This window comes from Myotis nattereri, assembly GCF_964212035.1.
Source record: "Myotis nattereri genome assembly, chromosome: 1".
In the NCBI taxonomy this organism is placed as follows: domain Eukaryota; kingdom Metazoa; phylum Chordata; class Mammalia; order Chiroptera; family Vespertilionidae; genus Myotis; species Myotis nattereri.
This window is the reverse complement of record NC_138075.1, coordinates 201,081,666-201,104,910: the sequence shown is the minus strand read 5'-3', so window position 1 is coordinate 201,104,910 and position 23,245 is coordinate 201,081,666. Positions and strand designations below refer to the sequence as shown.

Below are 23,245 nucleotides of genomic sequence, written 5' to 3'. Positions count from 1 at the left end.
CTTCTTGGGGCATGAGATGATGTTCAACCAACGAGCCATACCGGCCAAGCTCTAAAAATATTAAGAATAGAAATACTATTTTTATTTATATATTTTTATTCCATCGCCTACTTATAAGCAACCTTGAGGGATCATACCACTAAATGCTGTCACTTTTTAACCTATTCATCCTTTTCTAGATCTTTAAGGTATACTCATGTTATTAGAAGTGACACGGACAGAGGAAACAGCTTTTCATTGTTGTTATTGTTGGTGGTGGTGTTTTTAAAGAAGTAAATGGAAACATCAGTCCATTTCCTTAGTATAACCACAAAAGAGTGTTTGTTATATATGAGCCTCTCATTAAAACCTGGCCATGCATGGCTAGTGGGCATATGAGTAGTATGCCCATTGCTTTCTTTGTAAAGTAATCTGACTGCATGCACTAGGGGTGTTAGCCAGTTCATAACTAGCCGTTAGCCCAGTACATTGATTTTTAGAGATCTGGTTTAAGACAGTAAGCAGGAAGAGGGTTATCTCAGTTATTTTTACATATAAAGATGCCTATACAAACATACTGCCACAGAAATAAGAAAATGATTATATAAATTATTGCACATCCATATGCCACATGCCTGGCTATATCCCCTAGGCCCTAACACAGTACCTGATACATGCTAAGGTCTCAGGAAATATTTGATAAATTTATGACAAAGAAATATAATGCAGTTATAAAAGTGTTTCTGAAGAATATTTAATGGCATGAGGAAATAGATTCGTAATGTTCTATTAAGTGGAATAAACACAATATAAAACAGTTATCTATAGCATGATTCTATTTTTTAAAAGATTGGAGAAAAATATGCTAATGTTGACAGATCAATTCTATTTTATTTATGAGTAATTTTTCTTACTAACTTTTTAACATTTTCAAACAGTTTTAAAACAATAGTCATATATTATTATACTTAGAAAAAAATAATCAAACATGTTTTTCAAAGGCCACTCTGAGAAACTATATTCTGATTTCTTGAATGACTGAACAATGATCTTGCATTTCAAAGTCAGTTAACGTGTGATTTGTTTAAAATAAATTCAATTGTATTGCTTGTTTGAAACCATTTATACATAGTACCTTCAGGTAAAGTGTATTATAGAAACTAATTCTCTCAGCACCTTTTACAACCTAGACAACTAAGTTAAGCATATGTTAGTGCCACCTTCTAAAGATAATGAAAGATATCCATTAACCTCCACAATTCCTTACATAATTAGGAAATGAAAACACTTTCTGGTTCTCCACATTGACAAAATAAACATTTACTTACTCATATTGATCTAAGTTGTTTGATTTCTTTCCTGTTACATAATTACTTGGGATATATCCTTCACTCCTAGAAAGAAGAAAAATAGTTTAGGTAAACTCATATTATCTTACTAAGAGGTTATTAAAAGAAAGATTATTGCCTTCTTAAAATAATTAAAGTATAATATTGTCTAAAGCTTATAAGAAAGACTAGCTGACCCCCGATAAGTCAATATAGCGATAGCATTTGATGCTTTACAAAGTCCCTCCTCATTTGATCCTCACAATGATTCTGAAGAAGGCAGGCATTCTGTAACTACTTTTGGTGGGGAAACCAAGGCTTAGAAAGATTAAGAGGCTTTCTCAAGGTCCCACACCAGGAAGAGGTTATCTCCGTTATTTTGACATATTAGGATGCCCACACAAAGCCAGCAACAGGGCCAGCACTTGATCTCGTCTCTGAACTTGTGGCTAGGTTCAGGGCCCTTCCTAATATTCCATGATTCTGGTCTTGAATTCAAAACTTCTTGGGAGGTTTTAAAGAAACCATTACTTCAGAAAAGTTAACGTGTTGGGTAAAAATACCCACCATTCCAATACCTCCATGTAGAACGTTATTTCATAGAAGGTAGCCCTTGACCTTTTACATCAGTATTATCTGGAGTGCTTGTCAAGGAGGCAAATTCTTGGGTCATACCCCAAGAGATCTGAATTGAGAAGGTCTATGTGAGGCCAAGAAATCTTTGATTTTTACCCCATATGATTTTTATACACATTACAGTTTAAGAAGAATTCATAATAGGTGGAATATTGGTAGAAGCCAAGATTCTCCACATAAGAAAGAAGAGATACATGTATAAAATTTAAAACTTGAGTGAAAACCTTGCAATCTTCACTCTGAATCTGAACTAATAGTAAGAACTCATAATATATTCACACAACGTGTGTATGTGTAGCTCTATTACACTGAGAAAGACCTAGAAGCAATGACAATCCAGTAGCAGTTAGAATCCCAGCACCCCAACTATTGTCTTCAGATATTATTTCTTGCTAAGAGGAGCTAGCACATGCCTGACTGTGCAAATATTTTATACATACAGTTACATACATATAGGTTCTCTCTCTTTCTCTTTTACTTACCTCAGGGGGTAAAAACATAAAAATGTAGTTTTTCTCAAGATCAAAATAATCCAATTAAACATATCATGGATGAGAAAGAGACCAGTGTAATGTATTCTAATTTCCGGAAAGAAGTGGTCGATCCATTCACAGTTATTGCATCACTGATAAGAATACACTGCGTTACTGCAAAGTAATAATGTGTACTTTCTCTTATGGCCAGCGGAACCAGTCTCATTCCATGGGAGTTATACATTATCCTCTTCTCAGCACTTAACCCCCACCACCCACCGTGTGTCACACAGAGAGAGAACACTTACCCATATTTATCTCTTGCTCTCCACCAATGAACATCATTCTTTTCTAATATGATATACTCTTGGCCTCTCTCTAACCTGAGATCATGTGCTTCTGTCGCTTGGAAATCATACATAGCTACAACTATTTCTTCACTATTATCCTCTTCTTCAGGTGGAATTGGTGGGGGAGGCCTTCGCTAAGAAAAAGAGAGAACGTGTGAAATCTTAGTCTTCCATCTGTGTGCAGTAAAACACTGAGTGATTCACACATCACCACAGGATAAAGCGGAACCCTCGAGTCCACCTCCTATCATCTGGTGAACCCGCCCATAAATCTGATGCTACTGGACCTCTCATGGGTTTCAGAATATAGGACAGGAGTAAAAACTATCTTTAAACTTCAAGAGGCTTCTGCTCAGGGGCAGGGGCAGCTTTCCAGGGAGAAGAAAGGGTGATATGTGAGTAGAAACCAGAAAAGGGAGACCCGCTGCTCAAACGGCCTGCAATGGGGAAACACACCATGGAGTGGAGAATTTTATCTGGTCTCCTCCCAATCAAAGGAATTTACATCCGCCTTCCTGTGTGCAAGACACACACTTAGTACCTATTTATTCTTAACACATAATTCCCCATTTACAACTGAGGAAACAAGGTTTTAAGTAACCCACTCGAGGTCGGTCACTCCTATCAGATTCACGTTGGATCAGGTCCTGTCTGGGTCCAGCGTACCTGTGCTTCCCACCATATCCCACTCTTCAAACGTGTGTCACTAAATCCGCACAGTCACTCCTGTGCCATAAGACTGCGGTTTTAAGACTAAAATATTCCTGTGAAGTCCCACACCTCTTACAAAATTCTCTTTTTTAAAATATTTTTTTTTATTAATTTCAAAGTGGAAGGGAGAGGGAGAGAGAAACATCAATGATGCAAGAGAATCATTGATTGGCTGCCTCCTGCACACACCCTGACTGGGTGGGAATCAAACCCTGACCCCCTGGTTCATAGGTTGACGCTCAACCCCCGAGCCACACCGGCTGGGCCTCTTATACAATTCTTGAAGCCAAACTACAGGCAAAATGCCAGATGATAGCAGGGGCCCCAATGACAATATATGATACGATTAATACTATTTGACACCCCAAAAATCAAATAAGCTAGAGCATATCTGTTTCTGATATGATGGGGGTTGGGGTGGGGGCATACAGCATTACCTGAATGAATATAAACACACTCAATAAACTGCAAGTGCTTCCAAAGTTAAAGGCCACCTACCTTCTTTGTTTCTGGTGCTGGAGGTAGTACTTTTCTTATACCTGAAAATGGTAACAACGAAAGTAGGTCAACATGCCATCTACCAATGATTGATCATTTTAAGGAAAAATGAAAATGAACACATAGGCAAGAATTCCACTCTGACTCTCTCACTATGATGCATGTTGCTTGTATTAATATTTGCAACAGAATTTTAACATGCTGTTCAAGTCGGTTTGTATTTCTGTCTTTCTGAATAGGTTGTAAAGGCCATAGGGATTGGGGCCTTCTTTAGTCTTTGTAAACAAGTGGGATTATATCAAACTAAAAACCTTCTATTAAGCAAAGGAAACCATCAACAAAATGAAAAGGCAGCCTATGGAAGGGGAGAAAATAAAGAATAAATATAATAAGGATAAATTTAATAAAGGATAAATTTATAAAATATACAAGGAACTCATACAACTCAATAGCAATAATAATAATAACAATCAAAAGTGGGCAAAAGAGCTAAAGACATTTTTCCAAAGAAAACATACAAATGGCCAACAGGTATATAAAAAGATGCTCAACATCACTAGTCTTTAGGGAAATGCAAATCAAAACTACAATGATATATCACCTCACATCTATTATAAGGGCTGTTATAAAAAACACCAGGGCTAAATGCTGGTGAGGACATGGAGAAAGGGAGCTCTCGTGCACTGCTGTTGGGAATGTCAACTGGTACAGTCAGTATGGAGGTTTCTCAAGAAAACAAAAATAGTTCTACCGTATGACCCAGCAATACCACTTCTGGGTACATACACAAAGGAAATAAAATCAATACCTCGAAAAGATATTTGCACTCCCATGCTCACTGCAGCATTATTCACAATATCCAAGGTATAGAAATAACATAAGTGTGTTGAAAATGTGATATACAAGGTGTCCCAAAAACATAAATATACACTGTAACAGCTGGTAGCTCAAATGATGTTTCATTCTTTTCAGCCAGACTAAGCTTTGAACAAAGGAATTTCACCCTAAGATGCTACTGGAAGTTTGAAAATGCAGTTGAAGTACAAACACTGCCTTTATATTTATTCAAAGTGTCCCAAAAATGTATATACAGTTTAACACCTAATAACTCACTTAATTTTCACTCTTTTTCAAGTTTAACTGATTTGAAATAATGGGTGAACCGGACTAAGCTTTGAACAAAGAAAATTTATCCACTAGACTTTTTTTTTTTTATGGGGACACATAAAAGATAACGTTTATAGTCAAAACTGGCAATAGTTAACGAATTGAGGGTGCACATATACCAAAGAAAAGGATTCCTGATGTTTGTGATTCCACTGCTTCTCATTATCAGCAGTGCCCGGACCAGGACGGTCATCAGTTTGAAAACAGGCATTGACAAAAAAAAGTATTAATTTCTGTAGATTCTTTCAAATTTTGAAAATGAACTGTATGTTAACAAACACCGACTTTATAATCATTCAAAGTGTGTACACATTTTTGGGGGATACTCCATAGGTGTCACCCATATGGCATCAGTTATATGTGGAATCTTAAAAAAAAAAAAGTCAACACTCATAGAAAAGTGAGCTGGGAGTAGGAAAACAGAGATGTTAGTAAAAGGGTACAACCTTTCAATTGTAAGATGAACAAGGTCTGAGGATCTCATGTACACCATGGTGACAGAATCGATAACTCTGTAGTGTTTAAGTGAAATTGACTAAGCGAGTAGAACTTAAATGTTCTCACTCATACACAAAAAAGGGTAAACATGTGAGGTAATGGATGTGTTAACTCAATGGGAGGAGTCCTTTCACAACACGTAAGTTTATCAAATCATCACACTGTATCCTTTAAATATATTACAATTTTATATGTCAATTATACCTCAATAAAGTTGAAAAAAAAAGTGATGATGGTGCCATACTAGGCTCACATTTTTAATAGTCATTTTTAGCAGGCTTCCACACTGTGATAAAAGGCCCCACAAATTGATTCGACATTTTGATTCCATGAAATGGTCCCACTACTAACTAAATATAATTATTCTTACAAGTACACCTGCCCAATATTTACGCTGTGCTAGAAAGTGCAAAGGCCGTACTTTAACCAATCTCAAAATCAAAATCATGTCACTTTCTCACTCCACCAATAATATGTACATTCTGAGCACAATATAATCATAGAACAAAACGAATACTTACTACTCTCAAAAAGATTATATTTTTCACATCCAGGTGCTAGCTTTTCAGTTTGTCTGCAACACTGATAACTCCCATCTGCCCAAAATTTAGGATGATATTTAATCATAATATTATTGTTGTTCTTTATTTCTGCAATTCATAAACACATTAAATGATTAGTGAAATAAGGCAGAGATGATGATGTCTCTTTAGTAACAGTCAATCATTCTTTATTTCTCAGATTCCATATTTATTATGAGAACTTCCTCATAACATCATCCAACCCAGCATTCAGAAAAATCCATATGGTTCTCTTTTGTCTTTTTTTTTTTTTTTTTTTTTTTTGGGTGAAGCACCCTTGTTAGCAGAAGTAATCTGGGCTACACTGTAATGGATAAGCAAAGAAGTCAGCCCACCACCATTCTGTTTTACAGAAGAAGCAATGAGGGTCGTATGGGACAAACCACTCATTTAAATACTTTAAGCAAAGTCAGTTCATCCACACCGAATGTTGACTACATTGTCAATGTCTTAGAAAATATCAAATCCCATTATCATAAAAGCCCAGTGCTTTATCGGCTTTAAATATAACATGCACTAAGTAAAAGCATGCTTTTCTTAGAAACTATGTATATACCACTGGAAGGGATCAGAGTATAAAAAAAGAAGTTATCTTCAATATGTATCACTTAGGTAACAGAATGTCCTTGGAGAAATACTTTTTGTATAGTAAAAGATTATAAATGCAAGATGCATTAGCTGTGTTTCTATTTTAATGATAATAATGGTCTGTCCTAAAATTATATACAGATTAATATTTCATTATAGGAGTTTTACCTTCTTTCAACTTCTTCACCCACTGGTCCCTGCTTTGTGCACTAGGTGCAAAAATGTAAAGTGTGTTAGCATCATGAACAACCTAAAATAAAAGATAAGACAGAGTCGGTGAGAAATACTCAGACACAGCACTTTGTCTAGCACAGAGCCCTTGGTACCACAGACACTGATAAATGATTCTGAAATAAGTGAATAAAAGTCAGTTACTTTGGATCCAAAGAACCTAGATTCCTGGCTCACAAAATGCATCTATTTCTTCATGTCTACATCAAGTAGGCTACACATTTTGCAAAGGTCTGTGCTTTATAGAAGAAAAAGTTATAGAGGCCAGGATGCTTCAGTAATCTGGTTATTTCCTGTGACCTAATTCACTAAAGCTCCTTAGGTAAACTTGGTGTAACAGGGATGATTCTAATCCAGTATTTTTCTGAATATTATTTACTGGTAGATAAATGGACTACTCCTGAGGCATCACTCCTATACTTTCTTTTTGCCACTAGAAATAACTGCAGTAGCTAACTATGAAGCACTGACTATTCTAACTCTATGCTAAGTGCTTTACACACCTTAACTCAAGGATTCCTACCATCAAGGTATCAGTATTTATTGATGAAGAGACTAAGGCCTATCCATGGACTCATCACTCCTGTATAACACCAGGAGGCACCATTCACACAGAATGCACTGCAAGTGGTACCCATAATGTTGTGCTTCTTAACTTGCCTGTCATCATTTGCCAGGTATTCCAGAAAGCCACGATCCTGATTCCAAAGCCCAAACTTCCAACCAGTGTCTCTTTTAGAGGTAACTTCTATCAAACAACTAAACAGTCTTATTACTCATGCTTTTAGTATCCTATATAATAAGAGCTAATATGCTAATTAGACCAAACAGCAGAACGACCATTTTGTAAAGCCAACGACCTTCTGGGTGAAGCCGGGGATGCGGGGGCCCAGGCATCTGGGGTTGCAAGGGCCGAGCCCCTCGCATGAATTTTGTGCATCAGGCCTCTAGTTAATAATAAAATTAAACCTGGGAAAGTAACCCAAGAATTTTATCTTTGGTCTTAATGTCTGTCACAAGGCAAAACACCTTGATTGTGTAAAAAAATAAATGGAAAATGGAAAAAGAAGGGGACATATGTAATACTTTTAACATAAAGATTTAAAATCCTATATAATAAAAGCCTAATATGCAAATTGTCCCCTCGACAGGGAATTCAACCAAAGAGTGGGACTGGCCAACCAACCACGGGAAGGGAGGCCCCGGCTGGTGGCAGGCAGATACTAGGGACCTGACCCCTGCATGAATTTTGTGCACTGGGCCTCTAGTATCTATAATAATAAAAGCACAATATGCTAATTAGACTGGACATCCTTCCGGATGAAGCCGAGGCTGTGAGGGAAGCCCGGGTCCTGGGTGCAAGAGGGAAGCCAGTGCCGGCAGCCGGGGGAAGGAAGGCCTTGCACAAATTTTGTGCATCAGGCCTCTAGTCTATAATAATAAAAGCATATTATGCTAATTAGATTGGACGACCTTCCAGACAAAGCCTGGGCTGCGAGGTCCAAGGTGGCTGCTGCGGTTGCCTCAGGCCAAGGCAAGCTGCCGTGGATGCAAGGTCTGAGCCCCTTGCACGAATTTTGTGCATTGAGCCTCTAGAGCAGGGGTGGGCAAACTTTTTGACTCGAGGGCCACAATGGGTTCTTAAACTGGACCGGAGGGCCGGAACAAAAGCATGGATGGAGTGTTTGTGTGAACTAATAGAAATTCAAAGTAAACATCATTACATAAAAGGGTACGGTCTTTTTTTCAATAGTTTTATTCATTTCAAACAGGCCGGATCCAGCCCGCGGGCCGTAGTTTGCCCACGGCTGCTCTAGAGTGTGTGTGTGTGTGTGTGTGTATGTGTGTGTGTGTGTGTATGGCTAGCAGCCTCTCTTTACCACATCAACAGCCACTGGATTGAACACAAATAGCTCTTTCATTGGTAAATGGCTGTTCCTGGCCATCTTCAATAGGTAATTCCTTCCCATCATTTCAATCAAATAAATTTAGTCTAAGAGCAATGTGAGCACCATAGAACAATAGTGTCATATTTCATTCAGTGATGAATTAATCCAACAAGCATTTTGGTGGGACTACATAGATACAAAAACATATCAAGCAAGAACCTTATTTTCAAGATGTGGATAGAAATACTTTATAACAAGACAGAAAATGAGACATGATAGAGAGGTAAAGATAAAGCACTAAGAGAGATGTGGGGATCTACATTGCCTCGTTTGGTCCATGATTTTCACACCTGTGACAATGTAATTTTAAGAAAATAAATATCTATTTGATATTCATCATTGTTCCTGGCACAGAAATCCTAAAACCCCCCGGAATATCCAGTGCCTAGAGTGACAAAGATGTCTTTTGTTGTGCTAATGAGGTGACTTCCAGAAAGTACCTAAGGATGAGGGCTGGTTGTCAGTAGAGCCAACCTTGTGATTAAAGGGTTGGCACTTCCAGTCCCCCTACTCTACCCCACCCCAACTCTAAGGAGCGGAGAGGGACTAGAGACCGAGTTCAATCAACAATGGCCAATGATGTCATCCATCATGCTTACACAAGGAAGCCTCCATAAAAACCCTAAAAGGAGCAGGTTCAGGGAATTCCTGGGTTCGTGAATACGTGGAGATGTGGGAGAGTGGAGGGCATGACACCTCCATGCCCTTTCCCCATGCCCTGTCCTATGCATCTCTTCCCTCTGGATGCTCCTGAGTCACATTCTTTTATAATAAGCTTGTGAGCTAGTAAGCAGAATATTTCTCTGAGTCCTCTGAGCTACTCTAGCAAATTACTCTAGAGGAGACTGAGGAAACCTCTGATCAGCAGCACAGGCGATAACTTGGGGTTGCGACTGGCATCTAAAGTGGGACCAGTCTTGAGGGACTGAGCCCTTAACCTATGGAACTGATGCTATCTTTGGTCAGACGGTGTTAGAATTGAAATGAATTGTAAGACACCTAGCAGGTGTCAGGGAATTACTTGGTGGTGTGTTAGAAAATGCACAATAGGATGGTGAAGGCCTGGGGTGGGGCAGGAACTGGTTGGTGGGAGTCAAGGGGAAAGAAGGGGGGACATCTGTAATACTCTCAACAATAAAGATAAAAGAAATTAAAAATACATACATGCATACATACATCTAGAAAATACACATACATACATTGGAATTGGGTGTCAGAATCTTACCCAGGTTCGTCAATGCAATCAACTCTGTACCTAAGAATTAGGTAAAAATGTACCATGAAACAGTCATTCTGAATTGAACAGGGGTATCTGGAAAGAACTGCTATGGCTTTGAACCTTCCAGAAACCTGGGTGTGTGGTAATAATTCTTTACAATAATCCACTTTACTAAGTCTTTACAACAGGCTAAGCACCTACATACACTGGCCCATTTAACCCATGTGGCAGCCCATGTCTCTATTAGCAACAGGACCCTCATTTTCCAGATGAGAAAACCAAGGTAGGTGCGCTTACGTCATCTGAGTAGGATCTTTTTGACATCCTTGTTCCTGTTTCCCCCAAACACCTTCATGGGGCCCCTGGACCAGTTCCCTGCTGGAATCTGCCTTTTCGGGGTCCCGTCTAACTTCTCCTCAAAGCTCACCTCTTGACAGTATGGTGAGCCTGTAACGTTGTTAAAGTTTGTTCAAGGCTAGCCAGTCAGAGGAAAACCAATCCAAACAGAGTTCTGACAACCAAGACTAGATACATTACCTAGCTAACCTGGGACATTCGTATTCCTATAAAGAAATATCTACAGATAGCACCCTCAACCCAAAAGATGGCCATGAATGTGGCTGGCATCTCAGGCAAGCCGGTGGGTGAGCTATCTGGGTCCAGTATCCTCCTCTCAGCAAACCCCCAAGCACACCTGGAGGCCACCTCCGTGTCACCCGGGGACAGCTGACTGGGGCAGAGGGCACGCAGGGAGCCATGTCCCTTCAGTGTGTGCCTCATCTTCTGGTGAGTCATCCTGCCAGAGCAGACAGTGTCAGGGAGGGAAGAGCTTTGCAGACCTTGTGGTACAGTTCAATGAGGAGGAAATACACACACCCCCACCACCCCCTTAGGAACAATCCTTAGTCGTTACCCTCCCTCCTATTTGCATCTTCATCCACTCATTCCTTTATTCAAGAGACCTTCAGGGACAATGCATCTAACAGCTGTTAGACAGACAGATCTGGGTTCAAAACTCAGGAAAGAAATGCCACCGCCTGGGGAACCCCCTTGCCATCAGCAGACTCAGCTAAGGAAGCAGCTGGCTCCTCCTCCTGTGTTCTCTGTTCCTTCCTGGGCGAGAATATGCTGAGCTGGGAAGCAACCTCTTTTTCTCTCTTAGTGTCTTTTGAAAATGTCTACTTCTGCTTTGCTTTGCTTTTCCTTTTTTTTTTTTTTTTTTTGGCATTGCATCTGCATGTGATACAAACTTTCACTGTGAAGACGTGAAACTACAACCCGAACTTTAGGTTCTACTTAATAAAATAAGAGAGTATGTTGTACCTTTTAAATCTTGCTGGTTTAAATCACATAGTTAAAGCTCACGTTTACCTCTTCTTCATTTTTAAGGCGTTTTTTTAATTTTTCTTGTATTTATTCATCTCAACAACTAAAAATGGTTCTGGGTGGAATGCTTCCTGTTCTCATATTTTCCTCCTCATTCTAAACCGATCCAAAGTGTGCATGGCAGATCTCTTTCTCTTGGAAAGCAAAACTTCTAATTCTGAGCCTAGACCATGAGAACCGTAGCTCCCCACGCCCACCTGCCACCCTGCAAATGTCTAGCAGCCATCAGACATGTGATAAGAGTGGTTCTCTGCTAAACTTCAAATGAAATCTCTCACACACACACAATTACATATGCACTTAACATTCCTAATCAAGACCAAGATTTCAATTGGGCTTACTTCTAGATCTGAGGTAGGTGTAGTGTTAATAGCAGCAGTAAGAGAAGTAACAATAACAACAATAATAATAGCTATTACAGTAGTTAGTTAGTTAGTTAGTTAGCTAGTTAGTTATTAACAAAGGAAGGGAGCAAATGAAATCAGACTTAAGCCTGATTAACTAGAAAGGGCAGTTTCACAGACTCCCCAAGGGACAACCGCTTCCTCAACGAAAGGGACCTAATCCCTGAACAGACAGGAAGAACTGCTTTCCACACTCCCCCGGGACAACCTGCCAGTGCGCTGGGGCTGGGATGGGGGCAGGATGACACAGTGGGGAAATACCTCTGCTGAGGCATGCGCAACAGAAGCCAGATGGTGAAGCAGGACCATAAGGTATATGCAGAGGGAGCCCAAACGGCAACACAAAGGGGAGGAGTCTAGCCTGGGGAAATGGGGCGGGGGGAGGGGGGGGATAGGATAAAGGCAAAGAACGCTGGAAAATCCAGGAAAGGGATTGGAGGGGGGAGGGCCAGCACAAGCCGGAGAAGATTTAGGGAGAAGATTGGACAGTTTGAAAGAAAGCCTGCTTGTTTCCGAAACCAAGAAAATGCATGGAGGATTAGTAAGGGTCTCGGGACAGTTGCTGCCCACTACATCCCCGAGGGCATATTTCTTTCTGATAAAACTTAACTTCTCCCACACGTGAGCCCTTTGAAACTCTTTCTTCGCGACACTGCAAGGCCCCATTTTCTCTAGCAACACAAATAACACTTATCTTGCTCTCACCGTGTATCTAAACTATTTCTATATCGCCTTAGTTAACCCTCACAACAACCCTAGGAAGTGAATGCTAGTATTACTATTATTCTCATTTTTCAGAAGAGGAAAGAGACACAAAAGCAGTTAAACTTGCACAGGGTCGCAGAGCTCATCGGCGGCGAATCAGGGGGTGTGGCCTCAGAGTTGCCTCTCTAAGCACCACACTGTCCCTCCTCTTCAAGCAAAGGAATGACAGGTCTAAAATGAGGGGCTGGGAAAAGGAAAAGTAATCGTAGTCCTTTCTCCTAGTCTGCTGTTCCCACCGGAGTGGAAAAAAGCCAGATGCCGCTTTAAAGCTTGAATATCTTAATTTCCCCAACTGGTAAACGTTCATTTCAAATGTGAACTGATAAATTCGCAGTAGCCATTAAAAACAACCAAGCTCTCCATTGTGCTACTATGTTGAAAACACTTTTGCAACTTTCCCCCTTAGCACATAGTGAGACCATAGCTATGGGTAAAAGGCGACTTGCACAGGAGATGTTCACTACCCAAAGGAAAGCATAAAAATGTCCTTGACCAGAGAAGGGGTGGGTGGGTGTTGGGGAGAGGTCCTGTCTGCCCGCTTCAAGGTCTGAATACCAGGGTCCAACTCTGCACGCCTGGCTCCCAGGCATGTGTGCACCGTGACTGGCAGGGAGTGACAAGGATGCTCCGGATGCCACACTGATCCCTGGGAGTGACAGGACATGTGCGTTGTAGGGAGGTTACTCATTCACAGAATGACCCTGGACGAGTCATTTAACATCTGTGAACCTCAGTTTCCTGTCATAAATGAGACAGTGTATTTACCTCCCTTCTGTAAAAGAATCATTGTGAAGGAAAACATGAAAAAACATAAACTTTTTAAAAGGCACACTTTAATGGACATGCAATGCTAATGTATTTTGCATCACAAGCAGCATTTGAATCTCATTTCTGTTCCAGGGGCTCACTGCGGCCCCTTCTCCGCGTCTTAAATTCACAGAAAACACCTCACCCCACTTTTTTCCGTCTCCGTCTCCGCTCCCTCTCCTGATTGCTCTAGGACCAATCTGAATAATAAATAGCACGTTAGGTCTGGGGCTTAGAAACTCAGGGCACTGATAGAATCTAACAGACCAAAAACATGTCAGCCTGGCTAACGTGGCTCAGTGGTTGAGCATCGACCTATGAACCAAGGGGTCACGGTTTGATTCCAGTCAGGACACATACCTGGGTTTTGGGCTGGATCCCCAGGGTGGGGCCTGCAGGAGGCAGCCAATCAATGATTCTCTCTCATCATTGATGTTTTTATTTCTCGCTCCCTCTCCCTTCCTCTCTGAAATCAGTAAAATATTTATTTAATGTTTCAACCAAGACTTAAAAAGTTCATGAAAAAAACAATTACTATCAAAGTACAAATGAAACTAAAAATCAACTACCATATGATCCAGCAAGCCTAACTCTGGGTATTTATCTGAAGGAAATAAAATCTGGATCTTGACACTATGTCTGCACTGCCGTGTTCACTGTAGCATCGTTTGCAATAGCCGACATATGCAAACCACCTAAATATCCAGACAGATGAATGGATAAAGAAAAGGTGGTGTGTCTATATACCATGGAATATGATTCAGCTTTAAGAAAAGAAGGAAACCCTATTATTCTTAACAACATGGATGAACCTGGAGGACATTATTGGTATACTAAACTGAGATAAGCCAGACACAGAAAGATAAACACTCTATGATCCCACTTATATATGGAATTTGAGTCAAAATCACAGAAGCAGAGAATAGAACAGTGGAAGTCAGGGGCTGGGAGATGGGAAAATGGGGAAATGCAGGTCAAAGGGTACTGGGGTAGGCAGTTAGACAGGCATGAGCAGAGAAAAGACAATGGGCCAGGTACATATAAGGTCACCAGGCGGAAAGCTCCGGGTGCCTAGCAACAAGCAAAACTGTGAAAACAAGTACCTAGCCCCAAGGGTAACCTTTCCTCCCCTAGCATACCCCTGGTCATGCAGTTTAACCCCCTGACCTCCCATAGTGCTGGCCAGGCAGTTCTGATCTTCCCCTGACCTTTCCTCCCTTGGCATGTTGCTAGTCTTGTGGTAGATGCCCTGGGGGAAATGGATAAGGGGCCAGAGAATAGCCCTTAAGCACTAAGCCCCTAAGACATGAGGTTCTGAGCCACATCAGATACATCTAGGCCTTGGTTGTGTTTCAGCTCCAGGACCAGAAAAGCAGCAAATCCAGACAAGGGCTGCCATGGCTGACATCAGATCCAGCTGCCATGACTAATGACCCTGGTGCCAACCAATCAGGGAGACCTCGACCCTGAAAGGACACACCTGGAGAGCTGATGAATATTCTATGGCAGCAGCCACCAACCTTTCGGACCTCAGGGACCACCGGTTGGCAACCGCTATTCTATGGAACCCTTCCCTGAGGCCTCAGATAATTTTATCCTCAAGGCAGAGGACCCAGTATGGCTCTCACTAGGTAGCATACCCACACCCCAATTTTGAGTTTCCCTTCTTTCTCTTCTCCCTCCCCTCCCCTCCCCTCCCCTCCCCTCCCCTCCCCTCCCCTCCCCTCCTCTTCTCTTCTCTTCTCTCTCTCTCTCTCTCTCTCTCTCTCTCTCTCTCTCTCTCTCTCTCTCTCTCCTTCTCCCGTAAGCTCTAAGGGCCCCTTCTTTTGCCTCTGTAACTTGTTTCCTGAGCCCATTTCTTCTACAACTCACTTCTACTTCTGTGACTTTCTAAATAAGCTTTGCTTTATAGGTTGAGTCTTGGCTCTGAATTCTTTCTTAGCCAGAACTCAAGTACAGAGGTTGCTGAACCCAGGTCTGGTCTGACTCTATGGTGCTACTGTCGCCGCCAACAGTACCAAGTGTTTCAGTTACGCAAGGTGAGAGTCCTGGGGATCTAATGCACAGAATCGTGGCTACAGTTCTCAATGCTGTACTGTGTACTTGAAATTTGCTAAGAAGGTAGATCTTACATGTTCTCACACAAAAAATAAAGAAAATGGTATGTGAAGTGGTGACCATTTCACAGCGTATATACATATACCAAAACATCAAGATTTTACACCTTAAATATATACCATTCCGATGTGTCAATTATACCTCAATAAAGCTGAACTTTTAAAAAATCAACCACTAAAGCAATGACAGGAAACTATAATATCAAAGAGTATGACTAAAAGCCCAGAATTACACTGCCACGGAACATGCCAGCTCACCTGAAACGGATATTTATTTTGACAGGGAATGACACCGTCATCATTCTTCACTACTTCCACACACTTTATTTTTGAAACATCAATAAATCCCTTTCTGTATTTTTTCTGTTGAAAGAAAGAAAAAAAGAACGATTACAATCATAAGATATAAGAAAATGTGATTAATGTTAGTATTTGTTAATGAAATCACTGACTCAATATATTATAATTTCTTAAAATTATTCAAAACACTAACACTGTGAGAACTCTAATGAAAATAATTAAATCCTTTAATTTCTAAAGATGAAATGGTTCTGTTCTTGCCCCCCAAAAGCTCTGGAACAGAACAATGGACTCCCTCTCATTGTTGCCTTCCCATCTCAGACACACATCTTAACTTCAACTTTTTTTTTTTATTCTTTACTAGAGGCCCGATGCACGGAGATTCATGCAAGAATGGGCCTTCCTTCCCCTGCCTGCCGGCACTGCCTTCGCTCCGGCCTGGAGGCGCCTTTCCACCTTCCCATGCTGCCCAGAGGCCTGGAGCGGCTGGAGCAGTGCAGAACGCCTGCGTCATCGCCATGCTGCCCACAGGCTTGTCAGCTTTGTTGGGTTAATTTGCATACTCGCTCCTGATTGGCTGTGTGGTGCTGCGGAGGTATGGTCAATTTACATGTTTGTCTATTATTAGTGTAGATTGTTGAAAGTTTTACATATGTCTCCTTTTTCTCCCATGTACTCCCCCTCCCCTTCTTCAACTTCCTGATGAGAGCCCCAAAAAGATAGCATCAATTACAGAAGCAAACTGTAGCCAGTTACCTGTCCCCTCCAGCACACAGAACCAGGAGGATGCAAGGTGGCCTTAGCACGTCCTCATAAAGCCTCCACTCAGACTCTCATTGAAGGTTCTACTTTCTACCCTATTTCCCTCCCTCCCCCTGCACGGAAAATCTCCCTGCAGCAGACACCGAATGACATATCAAGATACCCCTCCCCACCAAAAAAAGCACTCACATCAACTGAGATTACTCACATGAGTAAGCTCACATTTGAGAATTTATCCCAAGAAAAAATCCAAAGGAGTACAAAATAGTATGTGCAAAGATAACTTGATATATTGTATCCATTAAAAATATTGCAAATACAATGTAGAAATAAAGAATGTTCGCTGAATAATATTAATTGAGACATGCCACAGATAAAGCTGTGTAAAGACTAAGGCTACTCAGGGGACGGGATGGGGGGTAGATATACAGAATAGAAGAAAAAATAGACAAATGAAGAAGTGTAGTATTGGGGGTAGCTCAGCCATTCCCTGGCCCCAGTCATTCAAGATTGCTTCATCTAATACTTTGAAATGCCCCTCTGGCCCCAATCTTTGAGCCCCCTACCCGCTCCCAGGAACCTGCTCAGCACCCTCACTGTCACCAAAGAACTTTCAGACCTGCCAACTGCCCCAGGCCACCAGCTCCCATCTGACTAGACTGCTCTGGAGGTCATTTCACCAGTACTTCTCCTGTCCCTTGCCCTCCCCTCCCCTCTTCTTCTTCTCTCTCTCTTCCCTTCTCCCCTGCTCTACCCCCCCCCCCCACCTGCCTCACTAAGCCCACACATCCCTTGACATTTTTGCACCCCTATTCATACCTTTCCCTGTTCCTGCATGCCGGGCTGCAGAAGGTCAAAAAACAACACTGTCTCCTTGACACTTAGCCAGACCTGCACTGCTACATCTCGGTTCTTCTGAGTCTCTCTAGCAGAGAGAACACAGGGTTCTCCATGGGACCCTGGGTCTCATCAGAACACAGACCCTTCCCAGTCCCCTTCTCGCAGGGGACAACTGCCCACGACTTTATGAGGACGAGAGCTGCCATCCCACAGACACACCCCCAAACCCCTCCTCCTGCAGGTCCAAAGCATTTTAAGATTTTCCCTTTCCTCTTTCATTCTGTTTCTAGGAGGTTAAAAGGCTACAACAGTTAAGATACTGTAGGTGGTACTTTGCTCACAAAATTCCCCTCCTTTCACAGATGAGGAAAATGCAGCTCAGACTATTGACACACATTACCCAGCTGACCCCAACGTCCACTGGACCCTGGGATGCCCCAGCTGCAAGCAGGTGACAGAATTCATGGAGAAAAGTCCCCAAGGGGGCAGTCAGGGTTCTGGGCATGGACGGAGCTGTAGTCAGGAGAGAGGGAGGGACACTCTCCCCAGCCATGCCCTTCCAAGGCATGTCCTCCCCCTGCCTAGAGCCACCTCCTCTCCCAGCCACACCAAGAGCCCTTCTTCTGGCCCTGCCACGGCCCAAACGCTTCTCTTCCCTTCCTGAAAGGAAATGTGATCGCACCCTCAGCCTTTCATTTCCTTCCCACCCACTCCTCCTTCACCACTTGCAATCTGCAGCCCACGTCACCACAGCCTGCTAAAGCCATTCTCAAAAACATCATCACGAACAAACCCAACCGCCATTGCTCAGTGGTCATCGCTCACACCTTTCTGAGACATCTGGGGGTGCCGACACCCTTCTCCCTTAGAGGCCTTGACTTGGGGGGTCATCTGTTTTTCCTTCTCTCCCTTCCCTCAGTTTCCCACAGGGCACACCTGCCCCGTGTCAGCAACGGTGTCCAGGAATACACAAAGTCCAGATCGGGGAAGCTCATGTCCTAAGCGTAGAGTCCAACTATTGGGTCCTTTAATCCTCACGGCCACTCTGTGAGGTCAGCGATACCAGACACATTTCACAGAGGGAAGACACTAAAATTAAGCAACTTTCCCATCTCTACCTCTGAGACAGAAAAACAGTATTTATTATACAGGGTGGGGCAAAAGTAGGTTTACAGTTGTGAGCATGCGAAGCACAGAGTTTATTCTTGTATTATTATAGCATTATTTTCCACACAAACAACTGTAAACCTATTTGTGCCTGAGCCTGTAAAATATAGTAAGTACCGTAGATTAAAAAGATGCTAAGAGAATACAGAGGAACTCTGGCTTAAATGACAATTTGGGCAGAGAAATTCCGATGCATGGTAGGGAGGAAACGAACAGCACACGTGAAGAAAAACATATTCCAGAATGACCTCAGTTGCCTCATCTGTAACATGGAAATTATAACAGTATCTACTTCATCGATACTATTGCAGAGCTCTGAGAATTAAATGAGTATTTGCAAAGTGCTTAGGAGAGTGTCTGACCTGTAGTGTGACATCTGTAAGTGTTTGCTACCTAAAATAAGTAGCAAAAACAACAACAACAAAACGATTTGATGGCTGATGCACAAGGTGCATGCAGCAGGATGGGAGGTGATCGATCGGGGTCAGCTTATGAAGAACCCACGGCCCCTGCTGAAAGGTCTGGCCAAACAGGGCCATCCCACCCCGTCCCTGGGGCCTGCACCAGTCAATGGGCAGGAGAAAGCCAGAGCAGCATCCTCCTATTGACCAGTCACACATCACTGCAGAAGCCTTAGAAAATACTAACAGCAACAGAGGGTCAAACGACCCTCCATCCCCAACCCTGGAGAAAGTCACTGTTAACATCATGGGCTTTTCAGACATTGCTCTGGGATCGTGGACCACCTGCCAGCTCTCTCAGCCCTCGAGCCATGGGCTATGTACGGTCTGCTTCCACAGCACCCTTCTCCACCCACCACCTGCCCCCGTGACTAAAGGCAACTGTTAGATGCAGGCCCATCTATACAGAAGAGGGGCTGACTTTTATAGTGAGTTTACTTACACCCTCTGAGTTCATGTTCTGTGATTATGTTAATTAATATAATTATGTTACGGTACTAATATTTGGGCTTATTGATCCAAATACCTTGCTATGAAGTTGGAGGATGAAAGTTCGAATTTAGATTGCTCCTTCACTATGTTATCCATCCCACCAGCAAACACTGATGAGACATCCAGCACAGAGGCTTCAACGTTCTGGAAGGGGCTGAGGGTCTCCTCTGGAGGAGTTCACAGTAGCATGGTGGGTGGAGGGGCTGGGGGGATGACTCATCATCGAGGAATGATGAATGATGAAGAAGTCAGCGAGCATGAGGAGCGCTGGGGAGGGGCAGTGGCTGGGCCAGGAGAGGCTGGAGACGGTTCAGGGAGGAAGTGATATTTGGATTTGGTTTTTAAAGGATAAGTAGGAGAGTTTCCTGTAGAGAAAGTGAAGAAAGAGAGAGGGAGGGGGCGGGGAAGCATTTATTTAGGGAACAGAAAGAAATTATGATTGAGGCTCAGAGTGGGGCAGGGGAAGTATAGGAAATGACACCAAAAAGGTTGAGACCAAGTTAGAAAAATGCTTATATGCCAGACTAAGGAGTTTGATTTATTCTTAGCGGTTCTAAGCAGGGAGTGAGGAGTGTTAAATTGAGGTTTGTTTTCCCAAAAAGATATTAATGGCAGTGTGGGGGATGGGTGAAGGCAGGTGGCTAGCGGGGAGACTGCTACAGGAGTACAGGTGAGGACCCGGCTGGCCTAGCTCAGTGGTTGAGCTTCAACCTATGAACCAGGAGGTCACGGTTCGATTCCCAGTCAGGGTACATGCCTGGGTTGTGGACTCAATCCCCAGTGTGGGGCATGCAGGAGGCAGTCAATCAATGATTCTTTCTCATCAGTGATGTTTCTATCTCTCTCTCCCTCTCCCTTCCTCTCTGAAATCAATAAAAAAAAAGTTTTTTTAAAGAGTTCAGGTAAGGGATAATGAGGTGGTGAGCCCAATAAGTAAGGTGAGAGAAGCAGGGATGCCAGAGTATTAGGAGGTAGAGTCCACATGACTTTGTGACCAATTAGAGTTGGGGATTAAGAGGGGAGAAGCAGTTAAGGAGCCTCGAGTATTCTGAGTTTGAGTGCCGTAGACAGATACCATAACCCACCATAGGACTGCTGCTGAGAGAGGATCAGGTTTGAAGGCAAGGCTGGGAATGCTGTTTGAGTTGACTATTGGACAGCCAGGTGGATATGTTTGGAGGGAGCTGCTCAAACACAGACATGCTTAGCACTGTCTTTATATAGTTCAAGAGAATTCTGCTTTTCATAAGACATATACAGTATATTTAGTAGTGCATGACTCTAGGCCAGGGGTGGGCAAACTTTTTGACTCGAGGGCCACAATGGGTTCTTAAACTGGACTGGAGGGCCAGAACAAAAGCATGGATGGAGTGTTTGTGTGAACTAATATAAATTAAAGGAAACATCCTATCTAATAAAAGAGAAACATGGTAATTGGCATACGACCGCTACCCTTCCCATTGGCTAATCAGGGAGATATGCAAATTAACTGCCAGCCAAGATGGCAGCCAGCAGCCAGGCAGCTTAAACTGAACATGAGGCTTGCTTGCTTCAGTGACAGAGGACTCCAACGTTCCCCACCTGCCTTGCCGGCCTCTGAGCTTGCAGTTTAAGAAACATTGTAACAAATATAGAAGCTAAACAAAACCCCAGAAACCAGCTTCCAGCCGGCCGGGATCTCAGAGCTGGAGTTGATACAGAGTTTCGATTATAGAACCTAAACAAACCAGATACCTGTTTTCAGCAGCAGAGGCCTCAGAGTTGTAGCCAGAGCTAAACCTGGCCCAGAACATAAAAAAGAAAAAAGAAAAAAGGAGCAGTTGGGAGCTTCAGTAGGCCTGAAAACAGCCCTCAGCTCCTCACCCAGACTGGCCAGGCACCCCAGTGGGGACCCCCACCCTGAAGGGTGTGTGACCAGCTCCAAACAGCCATCATCCCCTCACCCAGACTGGCCAGGCGCCCCAGTGGGGACCCCAACCCTGATCCAGGACACCCTTCAGGGCAAACCAGCCAGCCCTACCCATGCACCAGGCCTCTATTCTATATAGTAAAAGGGTAATAATATGCCTCCCAGCACTGGGCTCAGCGGAGCCGCGAGGCCTCCCAGCACCGGGATCAGCGTGACTGGGGGCAGCGCCCAAACCCCCTGATCGCCCTGCGGCTCTGTGTGTGACAGGGGGCAGGGCCACAACCTCCCTATCCGTCCTGCTCTGTTCGTGACAGGGGAAGGCGTCCCAACCCCCTGATCGGCCCTGCTCTGTGAGTGATAGAGGGCGGCGCCCCAACCCCCCCCCCCACACACACACACACACGGGCCCTGCTCTGTGTGTGATGGGGTAGAACCATAACCTCCCCATCGGCCCTGCCCTAAGTGTGACAGTGGCGGCGCCCCAACCCCCTGATCGGCCCTGCTCTGTGGGTGATAGAGGGTGGAGCCCCAACCCCCTGATCCGCCCTGCCCTGAGTGTGACAGGGGGCGGTGCCCCAACTCCCCTATCGGCCCTACTCTGTGAGTGACAGGGGGGAGCTCCTCAACCCCCTGGTCAGCCCTGCTCTGTGCCTGATAGGGGGGAACTCCCCAACCCCCTGATTGACCCTGCTCTGTGCGTGACAGGGTACGGAGCCCCAACCCCCCTGATGGGCCCTGCTCTGTGCGTGACAGGGGCAGCGCCCCAACCCCCTGATTGGCCCTGCTCTGTGCATGACAGGGGTGGCGCCGCAACCTCCCCATCAACCCTGCCTTGAGTGTGACAGGGGCTGTGCCCCAACCCCCCAATCAGCCCTACCCTGAGTGTGACTGAGGGTGGCATCACAACCTCCCAATCTTCCCTGCTCTGTGCATGACAGGGGAAGGCGCCCCAACTCCCCAATCAGCCCTGCTCTGAGCCCGACCAGGGGCTGCACCTAGGGATTGGGCCTGCCCTCTGCCACCCGGGAGAAGGCCTAAGCCAGCAGGTCATTATCTCCCAAGGGGTCCCAGACTGCGAGAGGGCACAGGCCGGCCGGGCTGAGGGACTCCCCCCCCCACCCCCCAGTGCAAAAATTTTTGTGCACCGGGCCTCTAGTCATTACATAAAAGGGTACGGTCTTTTTTTTCTTTTTTTTTAGTTTTATTCATTTCAAACGGGCCGGATCCGGCCCATAGGCCGTAGTTTGCCCACAGCTGCTCTAGGCACACCTCGGGGTAACCCTGAGAGGTTAGGCAGGACCGAGGAAGAAAAGGGTGGAAAAATTAAGAAACTCATCCTAGGAAACCCTGAGGTAAGCCATGTACACCCCCAAAAATAGAAAAGCCATGTACACCCCAAACACCTTGCTTCTTCACACCTGGCCCTCACACTCTGGTTAAGCAGTTAATCCGAGAAAGGACACATAGCATACAGTTTATCTCTACTTCTTCTTAGAATTCCTTTGATAAGAAAATTACTTCATGATCACTGATGTGTGCTATATATTACTGCTAATATTGTGGCCCAAGAAGAAATATTCAAGATCATTGCTTTTTTCACGTGAAGTTTTTCTTCTATTTCTATAGC

General features: G+C 43.6%; 1 protein-coding gene across 1 annotated transcript in view; it reads right to left on the bottom strand.

Annotated features, from left to right (window-relative positions):
* TEC (tec protein tyrosine kinase) overlaps nucleotides 1-23,245 on the bottom strand; it is a 120,154-nt gene that overhangs the window by 24,591 nt on the left and 72,318 nt on the right. The window contains exons 3-8 of the mRNA XM_081088316.1: nucleotides 15,946-16,050; nucleotides 6,978-7,059; nucleotides 6,162-6,290; nucleotides 3,976-4,016; nucleotides 2,725-2,900; nucleotides 1,308-1,373 (exon numbers count right to left, since the gene is read on the bottom strand). Of these exons, the coding sequence (XP_080944442.1) occupies nucleotides 1,308-1,373; nucleotides 2,725-2,900; nucleotides 3,976-4,016; nucleotides 6,162-6,290; nucleotides 6,978-7,059; nucleotides 15,946-16,050 (599 nt within the window). The remainder of the gene's footprint in view (nucleotides 1-1,307; nucleotides 1,374-2,724; nucleotides 2,901-3,975; nucleotides 4,017-6,161; nucleotides 6,291-6,977; nucleotides 7,060-15,945; nucleotides 16,051-23,245) is intronic.